A 17,955-nucleotide genomic window follows, 5' to 3' on the forward strand; every position below is an offset into this window, starting at 1 on the left:
TAAATATATTTACATATGTGCATGCCTGCATTTAGACCTTTATAAATGCCTTTTGCCTCCTAGTTCTTTCTTCTATTTCCTTTTACTTTCCTCTCGTCCCACTATCATGCTCAGCCATCATTTGGGTTTAAGTTAATTCCTCTCAGTTACATTGCCCTTGATCAAGCCCTACCAGGCCTCCTACACCCTCTTATAACTCTTATCACAGATTTGCTTCTTTTTTAAATAGTCTTGCAGTTAAAAGAAAGTCTTTAAATCATAGAAGTACCAAAAACATAGAACTTAACTAACAGTTCACTTACACACTAACTAAAATTCTTTAAGGAACAGTTATATGATGCCTTTTAAAATGCTTTTTCTTTAACATTTCTGAATTAGGGAACAGGCCTCCTTAGAAGAGGGAGAGATTCCTTGGTTACAGTACAATGAAGTAAATGAAAGCAGCAGTGATGAAGGGAATGAGCCTGCCAGTGAATTTGCACAACCAGAAGCTTTCATGCTGGATGGAAACAATAACCTTGAGGATGACTCCAGTGTCAGTGAAGACTTAGATGTGGACTGGAGGTATGTCATGCCACGTTGCTGTCATGCTACACTGTCTATTGATTAGAATTTGTTGAATAGAATTTGCCCTAATAGGTAGGAGTATACTGATTTCCCCATCTGTTAGAACCATCATGTCCTTCAAATCTCATTCCATATGTCATTTCTTAAATGGACCTGTCCCTACTTTTATTAGACACTAGCTTCTTCCTACTTGACCTTTAAGCTTTGTGCAAACAAGAAACCATGTATTACTGCACCAAGGGCTTTTTGGCCGAGGCTGATGGAAACAGATTGCCAGGCTTTCTTGCATGTGCCATTGGGTAGGTCCAACCACCAAAGTCTAGATTAGCAGTTGAACACGAATGGTTTGTGCCATTCAGGACCCTTAGCTCTCCTAAAATTCATCTTCTATCCAACTTAATTTTACACTCAGGAGTTCTGTGTTTCTAACTTATATATTTAGCTCTATGTGCGTTATTGTGCTTAGCACAGCATTAAAAAAGATTCGTAATGAATACTACTGAAGAGGTTCAAAATGGGTGATTGAGTCAGAGGAATCCTAAGAATAGTTTTCCTTCCCCCACCCCCTTTTTTTCTCTGTTTGTAAAATATGGAAGATATAAGTGCACCTTCCCAAAGGTGATAAAAGTCTTACATTTATTTTATGCTGACAAAAAAAAACCTCAAACAAACACAAAAGCTCATTTTCCTCCAGTTGATTTTCCAAGTGACCCTCCAGGACAGAGTAGTATATGACCTAGGCCTTCCAAGTCTGCAAATCTTTACTGAAGATTTCCTGTGGCTCAGCTGGTCGGTTTGACCCAGTGACATTTCACCTAGCTGCAGATTCCGGTGACCAGTGTGCCACCGCACCTCCTGACTGTCGTGAGCTGTATATAAATACAGTGGGTTTCGAATGGTTCCTTATTATGGTGTAATGCTCACCATTTAACTGTCTGGTTTTTAATTGGATTTATTCTTCAAAGGTGCGACAGACATTGAAAACAGCTAACTCTTGAAGTGGAGGAAGGATATTTATTTACTTGTTCTCTTTTTGTTACCTTTGATAGGGAAAAAGGGAAGAAAAAGTTGTTACAAATCTTGCTTTCTATATTTTATTGTCAGTTATAAAAGACTATACTATTCCAATACAGAAAACTTAGAAAAATAGCAATGGGAAAAATTCACGTGTATCTCATGCTAAATCTCTGCTCACATGTTGTAGAGTTTAGGTTTCCATTTATCTTCTCTTTCGGGTTATATTAATGGGAGGCACTTTTGGTGCTTCTCCAGTTGGTTTTGGACACGGGCATCAGCATGTCTTTGCGTCCTTCCACTCTCTTTCTCCTTGGTGGAAAAAAGGATTGTGTGTGTAGAGCAGACTTTAGTCAACCATGTTGTGGCTGAGAAAGTGAGATAATTCCACCCTGAACTTTCCTGTTCTCCAGAACCCATGTTCTGTCTTCCTAAGCAGTACAGAGCTTCCAGTGGCCTTACCTCAGTCTTGGCAGCACTCACCCTAACGCGTCCTTCTTTTCTTGCCTCTCTCCCCTTTACCCTCTCACTGCACTCCTCGTTAATTTTGAAGTCGGTTTTTCCTCCATGTGCAGATTAATTCATCAAAGCACTCAACAGATAAAGGAGGCATCTCTTTAGTCATATTAGTCCTGTATATTAAGAGGCAGTTATGGTTTCATATGAGGCTGGTTCTTCTGTTGCATGTTTACAAAAGTCTATAAAAATGATTTTTATAGCTCTGTGATGTAGAATTTCCATTCCATAATGCATTTAAATTTAATGATCATTTCCCAATTATAACAGTATAATGAATTATACCCTCTCACCCAAAGCTTGTTCTGTACTTTGGGGTTTTTATTTTTGGTGAAATGACTGAGTTATGTGGTATTTTTATAGATCTTTTGAAAGCTATTGAAAAAAGTTCTGCATAAAAATTTGAAGGAGTAATTGTGTGAAGTATAATTTTAACTTAAAATTTTAACGTCTAACATTAGATTTTAATTCATCCTTGCTCTTTCTAGATATGCCTTTTATATTAAGGTTTTAGAAACATTGCTAATTTTACCCAAATTTTGGGAAGCTCCACAAGTAGATTTTTTAATAATAGACAGCATTTAAGCATTGATTTTAAGCCAAAATATTTAAAGGTTGCTATTTTGAATATCTAGATTAAGCCAGTACCTCTTAATTTGCTATGTGCTCTGTCACTTTGGGTGGCAGTAGCTAAAAGTTGATAAGGTGAAAAATATGGTTTGATATTAAAATAACTTGGCATTTTGAAAGGGAAAATGTGACAAGTAGCAATTCAAGTCTATAAAGGCCAAATTTGGCGTGTGTGTGTATTTGCAGTTTCATGATTACTTAGAAAAAAATTACAGCTCTTGTTTCCTTGTTTTACTTTTAAAGGAAAATGGAGGAAATTCCATATAGAAAGTGTCTTTGTTATTTGGATGAAGTCTCAGAGGAGTTAGAAAATACCAAGCGAATTATCTCATAACTTGGTATGGTAGAAGATACTGTGAAGAAAACAGAGGCTTTGGATATAGAGAGCAGATGTGGTTCAAATCCCTCTCAGCCCTGCCATAATGTTACTTAACCTCCCTTTCTAAGAAGGAATAAGAAATTGGGGTTGGAATTATTAACCTAATAAGGGTGTAAAAAAATATTGCTATGTGGCTATAATGCTATAGTTTAATGAAAGAAGTTTTTTAATAATTTATTTTTAATAAAATTACAAAATTAATGAAATAATTCCTACATATTCTTTATTAGGAATCCATAAATACTAACATTTTCCTAACATCCTCTCATTTCTCTCACTAATGTGCTTTGTTTTTCCCCCAAAACCATTAATTAGGTGGTAAGCATGGTGTTTCTTTGCTCATAAATGCTCTAGAGTGAACTTCCCTGAAATAAGGACATTCGAATAGAGTACCTTATCCATGTCATTAGTTGCCCACTAATGCCTTTAGAACAAAATGAGGTGGGGAGTGTTTGTTTTTTTAACTTTGGTCCAAGCCAGGGACACTTGTTACACTTAGTTAATGTTTCTGTGAATTCTTGTAATCTAGAACATTTGTCAGCCTTTCGTGACCCTGACATTTTTTACAAGTACAAGCCATTTATTTTGTAGAATGTGCATGAGGTTGTGTTGGTCTGAGGTCTTGATTAGCTTCGAGTTTTGAATTTTTTGGCTGGAACACAATAGGAATGATGTTTTGTCCTTCTTGGTGTATGTCAGGACCTTGATGTCAGTTTTCCCCATGGTCAGAGCTGTTTCAAGGGACCTTCAAAAAGTTTATGGAAAGTTTTCATTCTCTTAATTCTGTCTCTCCATGAACTGTTTTAAGCCCCCTCTTAAATCTGCTTGCACGCTTACTGTAGCATCTTCCAGATGTCCTCTCTGTACGTTCAGCTGCCATTTTCTCTCTTGTAATCATTAGGCATCTTGTGGAAGTGTAATTCGAGTCTATAAACTATCAGTTTAAACTATCATACTTTACATATTGGTGTTAGCACCCATTCGTGATTATGGTCTGAAGTGGTTAATACCATGGCGATTATTAAATGAATAATACTAGAATTCTTACCATGAACTGACCATTTTACACTTAACAGTCTATAACCAGATGCTCGGGCTTTGCATATTTATGGTTGTTTAGCCTGGAGGAGATGCTAATCATTGGGAGATGAAGGATTTCAGCCACTTGAAGGGCTGAAATACAAAGAGAAAATGAGTATAGTTTGTGCTCAGATGGCAAAACAAGAGCAGGGAGAACACTGCCGTCACATAGGTTTCCTGGTCGGGTTCTGCCACTCCGAATGCAGTCCGTTCTCCCACTGGAGTGACTGATACTGTTTCTTGAATACCTGTTACAAACCAAGCACCTGTGTGCAGCTACTCATTTCACTTACTTTATAGATGAAAAACCAGAATAAACAGTTAAATAAACCTTTCAAGTTGAACTACGATTCAGTTAAAATAGGAAGCGGATCCTGACTGACTGGCTCCAGGGCTCTTCTTTGCACTGCATCTCCCTGTTCATGAAGGCGTCCAATGTTGCAAGGGTGGTTGGATCCAGTAATCCGTAGTATTAACCCCACCTTTAAAGTATGCAGTACTTGGAAGAATGCTCATTCTTTTTTACTATGTTTCTTGTGATGCTTGCTATTTTCTAGCTACTATCTATAATATGAGGGGGCTTCAAAAAGATCATGGGCAAATTCCAGTATCTTTTTATTCCATTTCCCATGAACTTTTGGAAGCCCCCTGGTAGGTTCTTTATTAGAGTTACTTCTGCACACACACACAGAGTTTTATTGGGACTTAATCAAAATATCATACAACTCAATCATTTATTCATATCAAGAAGAGATATACAATCATTACCATAGTCAATTTTAGAACATTTTCTTATTTCTTGTACTCCTTGTTATTAGCTCCCCATGCCCCCCCAGCCCCCTGCTGTACTCCCAATGAACCATTGATCCACTTACTTCTGTATAGATTTACCCATGCTGGAATTCATATACCAAAGGACATACAGAAACAAAAAATTGTCAAAAGAGCTAACAACAATAACAAAATCAGGAAAATCTCAGTTGAAAAGAGAACAGAAAATAATAAAAACTAGAACAACTTTAAAATGCATCAATAGGGAACTTAAATGATAAAGCCTAAAGATTTTAACCAAACTGCCATAATCCACTTTCCAGTGTACTTTATATGATATATGACTATCCACATCCCTGATCTGTGTTCATAAGGGATTCATCTGAAAGAGTCACTTATAGGCATCTTGGCAATAGGTTTGTAGTTTCATTGATGCAGTAAACTAATTTTTGTGTGTAACCGTGAATGTTTCTATGATAATCAAATTCCGATAACAATAAAGAAGTCATAAGGTGTTTGTCTTTAGATAGAGCAGTAAGCTCAGCTTTAGAGATCATGAATTTGAGGTCCAGCCACCAATTTAGGATAAGTTGCTTCCACACAATCAGAAATATAGGGCAAAAGTTCGACAGGAGTTTAGAATCAAGTCGCTCAGGAGTTATCTGTGGAGAGAATAATTGAAGAAATAAAGGTTTAATGTAATTTCCAAGAGGACAAGATTAGGGAGAAGAGAATTCAGAACTTACTTAACGTTTCCAAATTTTGAAGTCTAAGTACTGTGATTTCTGGAAAGGAGGAATTTACATGTAGTTAGAAAAAGGAGATTGGTACTATCTTAAGGCTTTGAGAAAATAGATTATTTTAAAGCCCAAATAATTAAGAAATACAAGGCAAGAGAAGACAAGTCACTAACTAATGATATAATTAAAATAATTGTAAGAACTTTCATAATATCCTGAATTCTGATTAGAACTCTACAGAAGTGGAAATATACGAGAAAGAATTAAGAGGGAGAAAGTACTTACTATCTTTAGTTCAGTCTTAAGCAACTGGTATTAGAAACATAAAAAGCGAATCTTCCAATGAACTTTTGCACTCTAGTGGAAGAGGTCATACAAAGCACTTAAACATTCTTTTCCTCCCATTTGCCCTTCACAAGATTTATGTAAAATAAGGGTTTCTGTTCAAAATGTGTTTATTGGCTTATTGGTATATGATAATTATATCTTGACTATAAAAATACCCGAAATCATGATGATATTGTTTTTCCCCAGCCTATTTGATGGATTTGCAGATGGACTAGGAGTTGCTGAAGCTATTTCTTATGTGGATCCTCAGTTCCTCACCTACATGGCACTAGAAGAACGCTTAGCCCAGGCTATGGAGGTATTATAGTAATTTCTGGTTCCCATGTATACAGGAGCCATGGTGACACCATGCTCCTCTGCCAGAGAAAGACGCAGCAGTCTGCTGTGGTAAAGACTTACAGCCGGGGGACCCTGTGGAGCAGTGCTACTCCATAGATCTGCTGTGGGTTAGAATCAACGCTATGGTAGTGGGCTTGGCTCTTTATTTGGTGCTTATATATGCATATGTATATGTCAATTGGATGCAAAATGATTCTTAAGTAAATGTTAATGAGGTTTCAAACTACTTTTAAATAAAAGGTAGTCGTTTTCTAATCAAGTTACTAATAATTACTGAATAATGATTACAACCAGTCAGTGGAAGTTATTCTTGAGTCTTGTTGGTCTGTCTAAAACTGCAATATCTGCTCATTTTTACTGTAGGATGGAAAATATCTTGCTTACATTTAGAAAATACAATTTTTCTCTATCAGATTTTATCGGTGTGTGAGGTGGAACAATTTATACCCACACATCCACATGGGTATATTATGAAATGAAATTGGAGATCTCTGGGAGAAAGATACCTCAGAAACCCTAAGAAACTCACTCTGTTCTAGAAGGTTGCTAAGATTCAGAATCAACTTTGATCGCAGTGGTTTTGATTTTTGGAAGGATATTTTACAAATTTCTTCCCTCTTTCCTCTAAAATAGAGTTTTCTATGAAATTTTTCGTAAGCTAAAATGGCATTAGGCACAGAAGAAAAATTGCCATTAATTTATATGAGAAAGATTTTTGAGTGTTGCTCCAGACTCCCCAAAATACTGTACCAAACTGTACTAAATAACACGTAAATCCTGAAATAGCAGTAAGCTTCAGTGTTCACAGACACAGTTCAGAGGGATGGCGGCTTGATGCTGAAATGCTGCGTGAGTTCCTGGAAAAGGAGCCGGGAAGCATTGCTCTCGCTGCGTGAGGTGTGCGCCTTCTCTTTAAACGAACACTGGGTTTGTCTGCAGTGTTTAATAGAGGTGGACACTTTTGGATTTCTTTCTGTTAGCGAAAACATGTTTCAAAACAACCTTACTAGAAATATTGTCTATTAGAAAAGTCCGGGGGGAAAAGTCAGAAAGAACATTATGAGACAATATAATTTTAGGACTTTTGCCAGATTATTTAACCTGCCTTGCCAAATCCTGACACATAGAAAATATTGGTATAGCAAGACAACGTGCACAAGGAATTTTGCATGTAAAAATTAAGAGTGATCTTCCTTGAGCCAAATAAATTTTGCGTAACCACAATGGAATCCATCTTTTCTAGGGCCTCATTTTGCAGTCTTTGAACAGTTTTGGTTTATTGTTTTGTTGTGTTCTATTATGCTAGTGGTTTATGTGTTTTGACAATACGGAAACGTTTCTTTTTTTATAATGTTGAGAATTAAAAGTTCTATTGTGTTCCTCACAGATAAGTATGACATTTGGTTGACATCTTGAGGAAGAGCTAGAGAGATCAGGCATGCTAGGTAAAGGCACTGGCGCAGAGAACTGAGTTAGGCGATAAGGACATGCTTCGTATGTTCAGGGAAGGTACAGCCCCACACATTGTTGTTTCTGTCACGAGGGAACCCAGTAGCACTGCTTCTTTCAGTTACTCTTGCCTGCACCCCTGCTGCTAAAGCTGTACGCCTTTTTTCCCCACAGCTTGTCCACTTTCTGAAATTATAGTGGTATTTTTATTTTACTTGAATTTGAGTTAGTGTGTGTGTGTGTGTGTGTGTGTGTGTGTGTGTGTAAGAGAGAGAGGAACCAATACACTTCCACCTTCCTATTCTCAGAAATCATAGTATTTCATGTACAGTCTGTACATTTTTTGAAGCATTTTAAAAATGGAACAATCCATAAATTACTAGTTTTCCCTTTAGATTTAACTCAAAACTTGCTGCTATCAAGTCAGTTCTGACTCATAGTGACCCTGGAGGACAAGGTAGCACTGCCCCTTTTGGGTTTCAGAGCTTGTAAGTCTTTTTGGGAGCAGGGAGCCTTATCGTTCTCTCAAGAAACAGCTGGTGTGTTCAGACTGCTGGCTTTGTGGTTGGCAGCCCATTGTATAACCCACTACACTGCTCTTTAGATCTAACTAGCATTATTTAAGTGAGACAACAAATTTTAAGACATACCATCTTTGTTTGTTTCCATGTTTGTTTATGTATTTATCAAACAACCCTGGCCTGTATTGAGATACTTCATGTTACTACATAATCCTTATTTTCATTTTTATAGTAGTTTTAATCTTTCTTTTCAGAAAAAGGCTGTTGTTGACTATAATTGATATTGGTACATTTGTGCCATATCTGTGTTTCAAATTTGAGTGAAAACAGGGTAAAATACTTAAGTTCTTTAGCTATTCTTGACAATAGCTTTTTATTCAAACAAATTTTGGAAAGAAAATGTGTTCCACGCATAATTTAATGCTGACATCCAATTATTTTTTTGTATCAGTCTACGGAGTATTATCCATTACATCATACTTGTTTAGTCTGGGTAGACTAGAGAAACAAATTCACAGACACTCATATGTATATAAGAAAGAATTTTATATAAAGAGTACATTAAGAAAATAGCCCAGCCCAGTGCAGATCAAGTCCATTAAGACCGATATTAGCCCATATGTCCGATACCAATCTATAAAGTCTTCTTCAGACTCACAAAACACATGCAATGCCGCTGAATGCAGGAAGATCACAGGCCAGTAGGTGGGAAGTCTTGTGGATCCAATGGCAGTGGAAACATCTCAGCACTGGAAGGGGTCTCCATATTGCTCCTTCAGCTCCAGGGCTCTAGCGTAGCTCCATGTGCCTTCGCAACAAAAATGTCTTGCAGGGAGTGAACCTTGTCAGTAGAAAGCCTCCTAGGGAGTGAGCATGTGTCCCACCTCCAGTGAACTATTTGTCTTCTGAGTGCCTCCAAATGAGGTCATCAAGCTGCGACCTGATTGACAGCCTAAACTCCACCCTTTCACTCATTAAGACTCAAATTGACAACAAACTATGTAACTACCACAATACTTGTTTATGATAAAGTTATGTTTAACAATTTAAATGTGTTTTAAGTTAGTTTTAATGGCTACAACAGTGGGCGTAAACAGGACAGTGGTGAAGATGGCAAAGATCCAGGCAGTGTTCCTTTCTGTTGTATACAGGCTCTCTGTGAGTTTGTATCGACTTGGCGGCACCTAACAACAACAACAACAGCAATTAGTTGAAATGAAGTTATTATAATTATCAGTAATATCTAGTCTATGAAGATAAATATCTCTTAGAACATAAATCAAATTTTATTGGAAATGTACTAAATGAGATGGATTCCCCCTCCCCCCCAATTACTTTGAGAGTAAATTTTATTTATTCCTAGTAGAATGAATCACTATTTGGCGTAAGTTTTCTGTATTTCATTATTACAGATAGAAACTTGAGAAACAATATTTCATAAATAAATTGATGGGCATGGCATAACATTGTCATTCAGTTTTTTCTGAGTTATTTGCCAAAAGTCACATCAATTTGATTACAAGCCCTCTTTCAATTCTTTGGAAAACAGAAAATTGACATCCACCTAAAATGATTGTGTATTTATTCACATCTGTTCCATCTGACCTCAGTATTTCAGATGCCCTTTGACATGAATAAAGACGTATACTTTTGTTTTATAGAATGGCAGCAAGCTAGTATGGAGGCAAGCATGGGGACAGAGCACCAGACACTTTGTATGTACATTTGAGGCAGAGCAGTGGAGGAAGGAGACAAAGGAAGGAGATGCTCTTGAGACTGTCAGGGTCATAGTCCCCTTGAAAGCATCGTGCTCTCATAACACCCTGTGTACACTGAGGTGTAGACATTACAGTGTTGTAAGTACACAGAGGTTAAGGACATAGACAGTTTTAAAACTTCATTTATTATTATTTTAATCATTTTATTGGGAGCTCTTACAGATATCATAATATTCCATCGTTCAATCACATCAAGAAGTATTCCACAATTTGCTACCATAATTAGTTTTGAAATATTTTCTTTCTTCTTGAACTCCTTGATATCAGCTACCCTATATCCCCACCCTATCTCCCAGGAATCCTTTTTTTTCTCCCTATAATAGTTTTGGGGTTGTTGTTGTTTTGTTTTTGGTTTTTTGCCAAATTGTATCCAATATATCCATTCACATACAGTTCTGTCGATCCCATTGAGTGGGGTTATACAGTCACCAATGCTCTCAGCTCCCTATTCCGCCCCCTCCCCCCTCCTTCCCATGCCCTCAGGGAACCATTGCTCCTGTCTTCCAAGGTATCTCTGGGTGGGTTTCAAATTCTAATCTTTTGGTTAATGGTCAATTATTTCATCATTTGCCACTCCTGTGTGCTATTTTGTTATTAGGTGCCTGATACATAGCAACATGTTGTACAAACAGAATGTCCTGTGCCGTCCTCACAGCTATTACTGTATTTGAACCCATCGTAGTCTCCAAGGGTCTCCCTCTTTTTTGCTGACCCTCTACTTCACCCATCATGATGTCCTTCACCAAGGACTGGTCCCTCCGGATAATACATCCAGCATAAGCGAGACAGAGTCTCACCACCTTGACTGTGAAGGAGCATTCTGGCTATACTTCCAAGACAGGTTTTCTTGGTTGCTGTTGTTCTAGTAATCTTCACATACTGAATCAAATGTATTCACATCTTGATTTTCCCTTACCCATTGACCAGCTTTTGCCTGCATATACTGAAGCTGTTGTGAACTTGCAGGCTTGGGTAGGCGGACCCTCATTCTCCAGGTGCCATTTTTGCTTCTCTGCTGCGTTTGCAGCAGATTTCCTTAGTGCAATGTGTAAATGTGAAATCTATATGTATTATAGGTTGGGATGGTTAGTCCATTTGATTTGGATTAGATTTTGTAAATGTATTGTAGTGTCTAAAGATACAGTTAGTAAAATGGCCTCTTTGCTTATGTGGCTAAGAGGTGAGCCTAGATCACCTTAATTGTATGTCAGTGCCAACACAACAAATTATTTTTATATGGCTAAAGTTAGAAGCATGTATTACCACTATAAATGTGAAGATAAACATCAAAAGGAATCATGCTGAACACATTGAGGTAAATATGCACTGAAGTATAGTTACTCTGAAATAACCTACCAAAATGGAAATTACTGTCAATATAGTAGCCCAGCAATTCTCAACCTGTGGGTGGTGACCCCGTTGGGGGTCGAACAACTCTTTCACAGGGGTCGCCCACTTAGTAACAGTAGCAAAATTACAGTTATGAAGTAGCAACGAAAATCATTATATGGTTGGGTGCTTACCACAACCTGAGGAAATGTATTAAAGGGTCGCGGCATTAGGAAGGTTGAGAACCACTGTAGTAGTCCTTTGGTTTCAGGGAGCCCTGGTGGCACACTGTGCAAGCACTCAGGTGCTAACTCAAAGATTGGTGGTTTGAACCCACTAGCCACTTAGTGGGAGAAAGATGTAGCAGTCTGCTTCCATAAAGTTTCAACCTTGAGAATCCTATGGGAAAATTCTCCTAGGTCCTTATGGGCGTTCCGAGTAAGAATTAACTTGATGTCAAAAGTTTTCTTTCTGTTTAGCAGTAGCACTGATAAGTTCTTCTAAACCAAGTATCTTGAGAAGTAGTCAGAGAGCTAGAGAAGACTCATGACTATAGTTATAGTGAGAATGGGCAAATAACAGGCATTGACCTTCCATTTCTCATCTCTTGGTTGAGAAGTTTATGAAATTATTAACTAAACAGGAGTGGAATAACAAATGATTGATACCTCAGTTGGTTGGAATTCTTTTTTTTTAAATCATTTTATTGGGGGCTCATACAACTCTTATCACAATCCATATATACATCCATTGTGTCAAGCACATTTGTACATTTGTTGCCCTCATCAGTCTCAAAACATTTGCTTTCTGCTTGGCATCAGCTCCTTATTTTTTCCCCTCCCCACTCTCCCTTCCCTCATGAACCCTTGATAATTTATAAATTATTATTATTTTGTCATATCTTACACTGTCGGGCGTCTCCCTTCTTTACTTGGAATGACAAAACTCTCAGTCCTGAATGATCTGTGGCCTCAATCATACTAAGCTTTATTTGACTGCTGTAGTTTTCCATGAACCTTTATTATTGGTCAGGGGGTCCTAGGGCGTGTGTACTCTAGGTGTGCTTATCACAGGAGTTTTAAGCAGAGAAAGACTAACGTGTGAAGCGTAAGCTACTTCCACTGCTAAAAGAATGTCTTGGGGTTTAAGATTGTCTCTTTCATCTGAGTCCAATCCAGTCTCCAGAGGGCTATTTTTTACTAATCAATGCTGTGAATTTTGAGAAGCTTTTCAAGATGGAGAATTCAGACCTCAATGTAATTGAGCAATTCATATACTTTAATTTTTAAAAAAAAAATTTTAGAAATGAATTATTTTAGGGCTGCCATGGAAGCCTCTGATTTTCATACTCTATTTTTAACTGATATTTAATAGCCCTAAGTTGGGCGTTTTTTCTTTGTAAACATGCAAGGGCACTCAGAGAATCTATTTCACATCATAGTTTTTATAGTCATCATTCCTGAAGGAGCCATCTGGACACCCAAGACATCTTCAGTTGTCCCTTTACCACAGTCAACCACAGGCTTGATTCATTGTGACACCACTGCACGCCACGGGTAGCGTACTAGTAGTGTACTGTTTCGTCTTGGCAAAGATCACAGCACTGTACTTAAGCCCAGAGACCCAACCAAACCCATCTCCAAATCTCATTCTTATTAGTCTGTGGCCTGCAACTGTTCCTAACACCAGTTCTCTATCAGTCTGGGCTCAATTAAGAGAGAAATCCTAAATTAATTTGAACAAGAAAGTGTAAATAATTACTGGCTATTACAAGAGATTTGCATAACCAGACATTGACGCAAACCAAAACCAAAAGCTCACTGCAGACGAGTCAGTGTTTGACTTGTGGGTTTCCAAGACTAGCTGTTTAGGGGAGTAGAAGGCGTCGTCTTCCTCCTGTGGAGCCCGCTGGTGGATCGCAGTCCAACAAGCAACCACTGCGCCCTCAGTTAATAGGTCTCAGATGGAGTACTTGAGGAAGCACTACGATCCGCCCTCTGGGATGTACTGAAAATCCATCTTTGAGGCCAGGAAGAAACTATTGGCAGCGAGGTAACTCACCCCCCCCCACAATACTACTTAGGGAAGGTGCTAGGCGAAGCTGCAGGCCACCTGGATTGCAGGAGCCAGGTGCTGGGGAACCTGAATAAACCTGATCCAAATCCTGAAGAAGCCACCCACATTGCAGAAAGAGGACTGGGAGGATGCCCAACAAGCCCATGGGAACCAGGAAGGAAAGCCCTTTCCACCTTCAGTGTCTCTCCAATACCTTCTAGTGGTGAAGCTAAGATCATGCTAGCTGATACAGGAAAAATATTTACAGGGCACAGATCTATTTTCACAGAGCAGATCTGAAGGGTAATTTGGGTCTGAGAAGCAGTGAGTCAATGGGTGGCACATTGTTTTTCTTTGTGCAGTATCTCAGAAAACCCAGCACCAAATTTGAAGTACAGTATTAGTAACTATTAATTCTTTCCATTTTAGGGGGGTGCAATAAGGGATTCAAAAAGGATTTATTGTGTGAATCAACACAATAGATGTTTGCAGATGAGAGAGGTCTTTAGTCTGGATGAATTTAAATAGGAAAAAAATGAAGCCAGTTGCCATCAAGTTACTTCTGACGCTGGCACGTGTGTGGGGGTAGAACTGTGCTGCACAGGACTTTCAGGGACCGGTTAGTGGGAACCAGGTTGCCAGGCCTTTATTCCCGGGAACTCTATGTGGATGCTAACCCCCCTCCCCCACCCACCCCAACCTTTTGGTTATCAGCTGAGCAAGCACCTAAATTACACCACTCAGACTACAGATTTAGAAAAGATAACTGTGTATGTGGGTCTTTAATTGAATTCTTAAGATAAAGACTAACTTCAGTTATATTATTATTGTTCGGTGCCATCAGGACAGCTCTGAGTCACAGCAACCTTATATATAACAGAACAAAGCACTGCCCAGCCTTACACCATCCTCGGAATGTGATGAGACTTTTTGCATTCTCATTTTTCAGCCCTGACTTGATTTTACCTTAGCTTTATTCTGTTTTATAAATCATCCCATGTCCTTTTTGGCAGAAAGGCATAGTACATTGCTATAATATCTATGGTAGAGATTGCTGAAAATATAAAGCTTGTTATCCAAGACTTGCACAACATTCGACAGCATTAACTATCAGTCAGGCAAACTTCTCCTTCTATGTGGGAGGCTCTATTTTGGTAGTTTTCAAATCTGTTTTTGGACTAGATTAATGCTAAGGTTTCTCATAGGTCTGTGGTTTTATAATGTTGTCATTAGGATATAATATTAACTATTTTCAATTTGCATATAGGAGCAGTTCTGAAGAAAAATAGGAAAATGATCAGGGAGCACCGATACAGTTTTCATGGATGAGATAGGACTCACCCAGGCCCGAGGAATTGATAAGCTATAGATAGATAGCCATGACCAGTCACAGGAACCAACATGAGCACTAAGAGCATATAATTGTGCAAGTGGCAGACAAAAATATCTAAGCTACTTGTATTTATAATCTCATTAGAGCAGGCAAACTAATTAATCCAGAAAGGATGAGGGTGACTCATATGATCTGATGTTCTTTCCATCCTTGTTCGAACAGTAACTGTAGTACAAACATTTGAACTTCTCAGTCAGGTTCACAGTCCATGTAACTGAGTAGTATTTGTGAGTGATACTGTGGGCACGCTGACCCTCTGCCAGCAAGAAACACACATGTTCACAATGTCTCATTTGCTTCCATACCGTAAACATCCAGTGACCGCAACCACGTTTTCTCTTCTCATGCGCAGCCTCCCCAGAGTGTGTGGATAGTCTCCCTCTCATACTGTCGACCCCACCCAGAGCAGTGCGTAGATAAACAAAGCTGCTGGGCAAGGAGGTTATTGTTGAACACGATAGATTGTTGTTGCCCTGTGAAGGGTAGGATTGGCGGGGGATGTTTTGGATGATGTGCTTGGACAGTGACAGTGTGTGGGTTCTTTTGGAAGGAAACTAGCTGGGAGAGGATAATGCTGTATTGTAGTTTAAAAACATTAATTTCCTATTACCGTTTTAAATGCTGTCTACAAGCAATATACTTTTTTCCCCCCAGACTGCCCTGGCACATTTAGAGTCTCTTGCAGTGGATGTTGAGGTGGCCAATCCCCCAGCAAGTAAGGAGAGCATCGATGGTCTTCCAGAAACCCTTGTTCTTGAAGATCACACTGGTAAGACAAAGATGGTCCCAAAGGGCACAATTAGCAATGTACCAAGAAGATCAATTACTGTGTATTAGAAACTTGCATTCAGTTTTCTTTAGCCACCAAATTCTGACCAACTTTTACCAAGAAGAGTAATATTTTTGACTTATCAGCTTATGTCTGGGACAAATGTTATGTAGTCAGAAGCAATGTTTTATCAGATTCCCAAGAGTGGTATTTTAATCAGAACCAAATTTAGCCAAGTCTAGTTTTCTTGTATTATCTGTGCACTAACATGTTGGTTTTTAATTTCATTAAAATTGAACTGTGTGTGATTGATAGCACCAATTATGTGTCGTTCCCAGCTATCGGCCAGGAGCAGTGCTGCCCCATCTGTTGCAGTGAGTACATTAAGGATGACATAGCAACAGAGTTACCCTGCCACCATTTCTTCCACAAGCCTTGTGTATCAATTTGGCTACAGAAGGTAAGTCTTATGAATGTTTTCTAATTGATAATTTAATAGCATCTCTTAAATCTGTGTAGTTGGATTATGTCATAAAAAATTAAGTGCTACTTATGCAGAAAATGGTAACCCAGAAGCAAAGAATGGCCTATAGTTTCTTTCTTTTTGCTCATCATAAGCCCCACAGAGAGTGTCGGTAGGATGTGAGTGCATCTAGAAGTGAAGTAAACACAAATGAGCTTGCTGCCTTTTAGTGATTATATGGAATTAATGATAATATGGAACTAAATTCTCTAAAAAGCAGTATAGACAATAATAGCTAATTGTAACACTGAGATTTAGTGTTTTACAAAGTTTCTAAAGCAAAGAAACAGTGTACTATTCACATCATTTGAGAGAGTGTTCATCTAGTTATTTAATAACCTACCAAGCATCTCCTTTTACATTTATTGCATATCCTTAAATATTTGCACAAAAAAATTTAAAGATATTTGAAATCCTTTAAAAAGTGAGTTTTATTTAAGTCTTCTGTCTGAATGTTGTATATGCACATATGGTATTTATTTTGTGTGCAAGATACTTTACATTCAGTAGGAAACAATAAGTCACTTTTCCAGCCTATTTACTTGGCTATATAGCTCTCTTTTCCCCATAATCCCTCCCTTTCTTCCTCTCATTCCTACTGTCTTCTCTTTTTTTCATTTTCCTTTCTTTGCTTTTATCCTCATTTGCTACTCCACCCTACTCAAAACTCTTATTTAAAGACTCGAAAACTCAGGGTTGAAATGCTCATCATTTCATCATCAAGTTTAAGGTCACATTTTGTGATGCCTTTGCCAGCTTTTCATTTCTGTGTGAATGTTGGCTTGGTATTTGAGCTTTCTACTCTACTTTTACAAAGCATTGCTTGCAGCATGTTTTTATTGGTTACAATCTTTGGCGTCCTCAATTCTATGCCTTTTCTCTATCACTAATCTTCCCCCTTTCCCATTAACAATGTTTATATCCAAGAGTGTTTACAAACACATTTTTTGAAAACTGACTAAACCATATACTAATATTTATATAATTTAGATTTTAGATTTATTACTAATAGAATTACATTTTTTATAACTTTTGTGTCTATACTTACTTGTGTTTTTTCCTATTTGAACTGTAAAATTATCTGTGTCTCTTCCAAAAAATGATCCTTTGAGGAGCATGTAATTATTGTAAATTTATACATTAATTTTTAGAAGATTTCTCTGGAATACATTTAGAGTTAGATTGGTAAAGCTTATAAAAGTGTTTATGATATAGTATGTTGTTTTGAGTGAAAGTCATGGCAAACCCAATTATTATTGCTCATATTATTTTATTTCATTTTTGAAATTTTTAATTTTTCATCTTTTTAAAGTGGTATTTTTATTATCTACAACAGGATAATATTTTGAAAACTAAATGCGATAGCCTGGCAACTGGTGAGCAATCAGTAAATATTAAAATTTCTATCAGATCAACCCTTTCATTAAAAATGAGAATTGTTTGTTCGTTTTTTCACCTTTACAAAAGCAAAATCTCAAGCCCGTGCTTATAATACAAGTTACAAAGACCAGCCACAATGTTCCCTGTAAGGATGTGATTACTATTTCATGAATGTTGCCTATGTGGAAATCACATATGTGTCAAATCTGATATGGCTTCTGGACACTGTGGATCGAGGTCTACTCAGGATTTTGGATTGTTTTTTTATCAATATTTCTTTCTGTGATCTTTCCCGTCCCCAAGAACATATTGGGGGAAAATAGTAGTATTCTAAGTAATTCTTCTTAATTTACATGTTTATTTGACACTGTATC

General features: G+C 37.8%; 1 protein-coding gene across 2 annotated transcripts in view; it reads left to right on the plus strand.

Moving 5' to 3' along the window:
• Positions 1 to 17,955, plus strand: part of PJA2 (praja ring finger ubiquitin ligase 2) — a 68,472-nt gene that overhangs the window by 44,584 nt on the left and 5,933 nt on the right. For both annotated transcript variants that reach the window (XM_004706641.3, XM_045285083.1), the window contains exons 6-9: positions 379 to 564; positions 6,232 to 6,343; positions 15,564 to 15,678; positions 16,017 to 16,138. In XM_004706641.3, coding sequence (XP_004706698.1) covers positions 379 to 564; positions 6,232 to 6,343; positions 15,564 to 15,678; positions 16,017 to 16,138 — 535 coding nt within the window. The remainder of the gene's footprint in view (positions 1 to 378; positions 565 to 6,231; positions 6,344 to 15,563; positions 15,679 to 16,016; positions 16,139 to 17,955) is intronic.

This window comes from Echinops telfairi, unplaced genomic scaffold (genome assembly GCF_000313985.2).
Source record: "Echinops telfairi isolate 266 unplaced genomic scaffold, ASM31398v2 ScPeMD7_7469;HRSCAF=8507_1, whole genome shotgun sequence".
Classification (NCBI taxonomy): domain Eukaryota; kingdom Metazoa; phylum Chordata; class Mammalia; order Afrosoricida; family Tenrecidae; genus Echinops; species Echinops telfairi.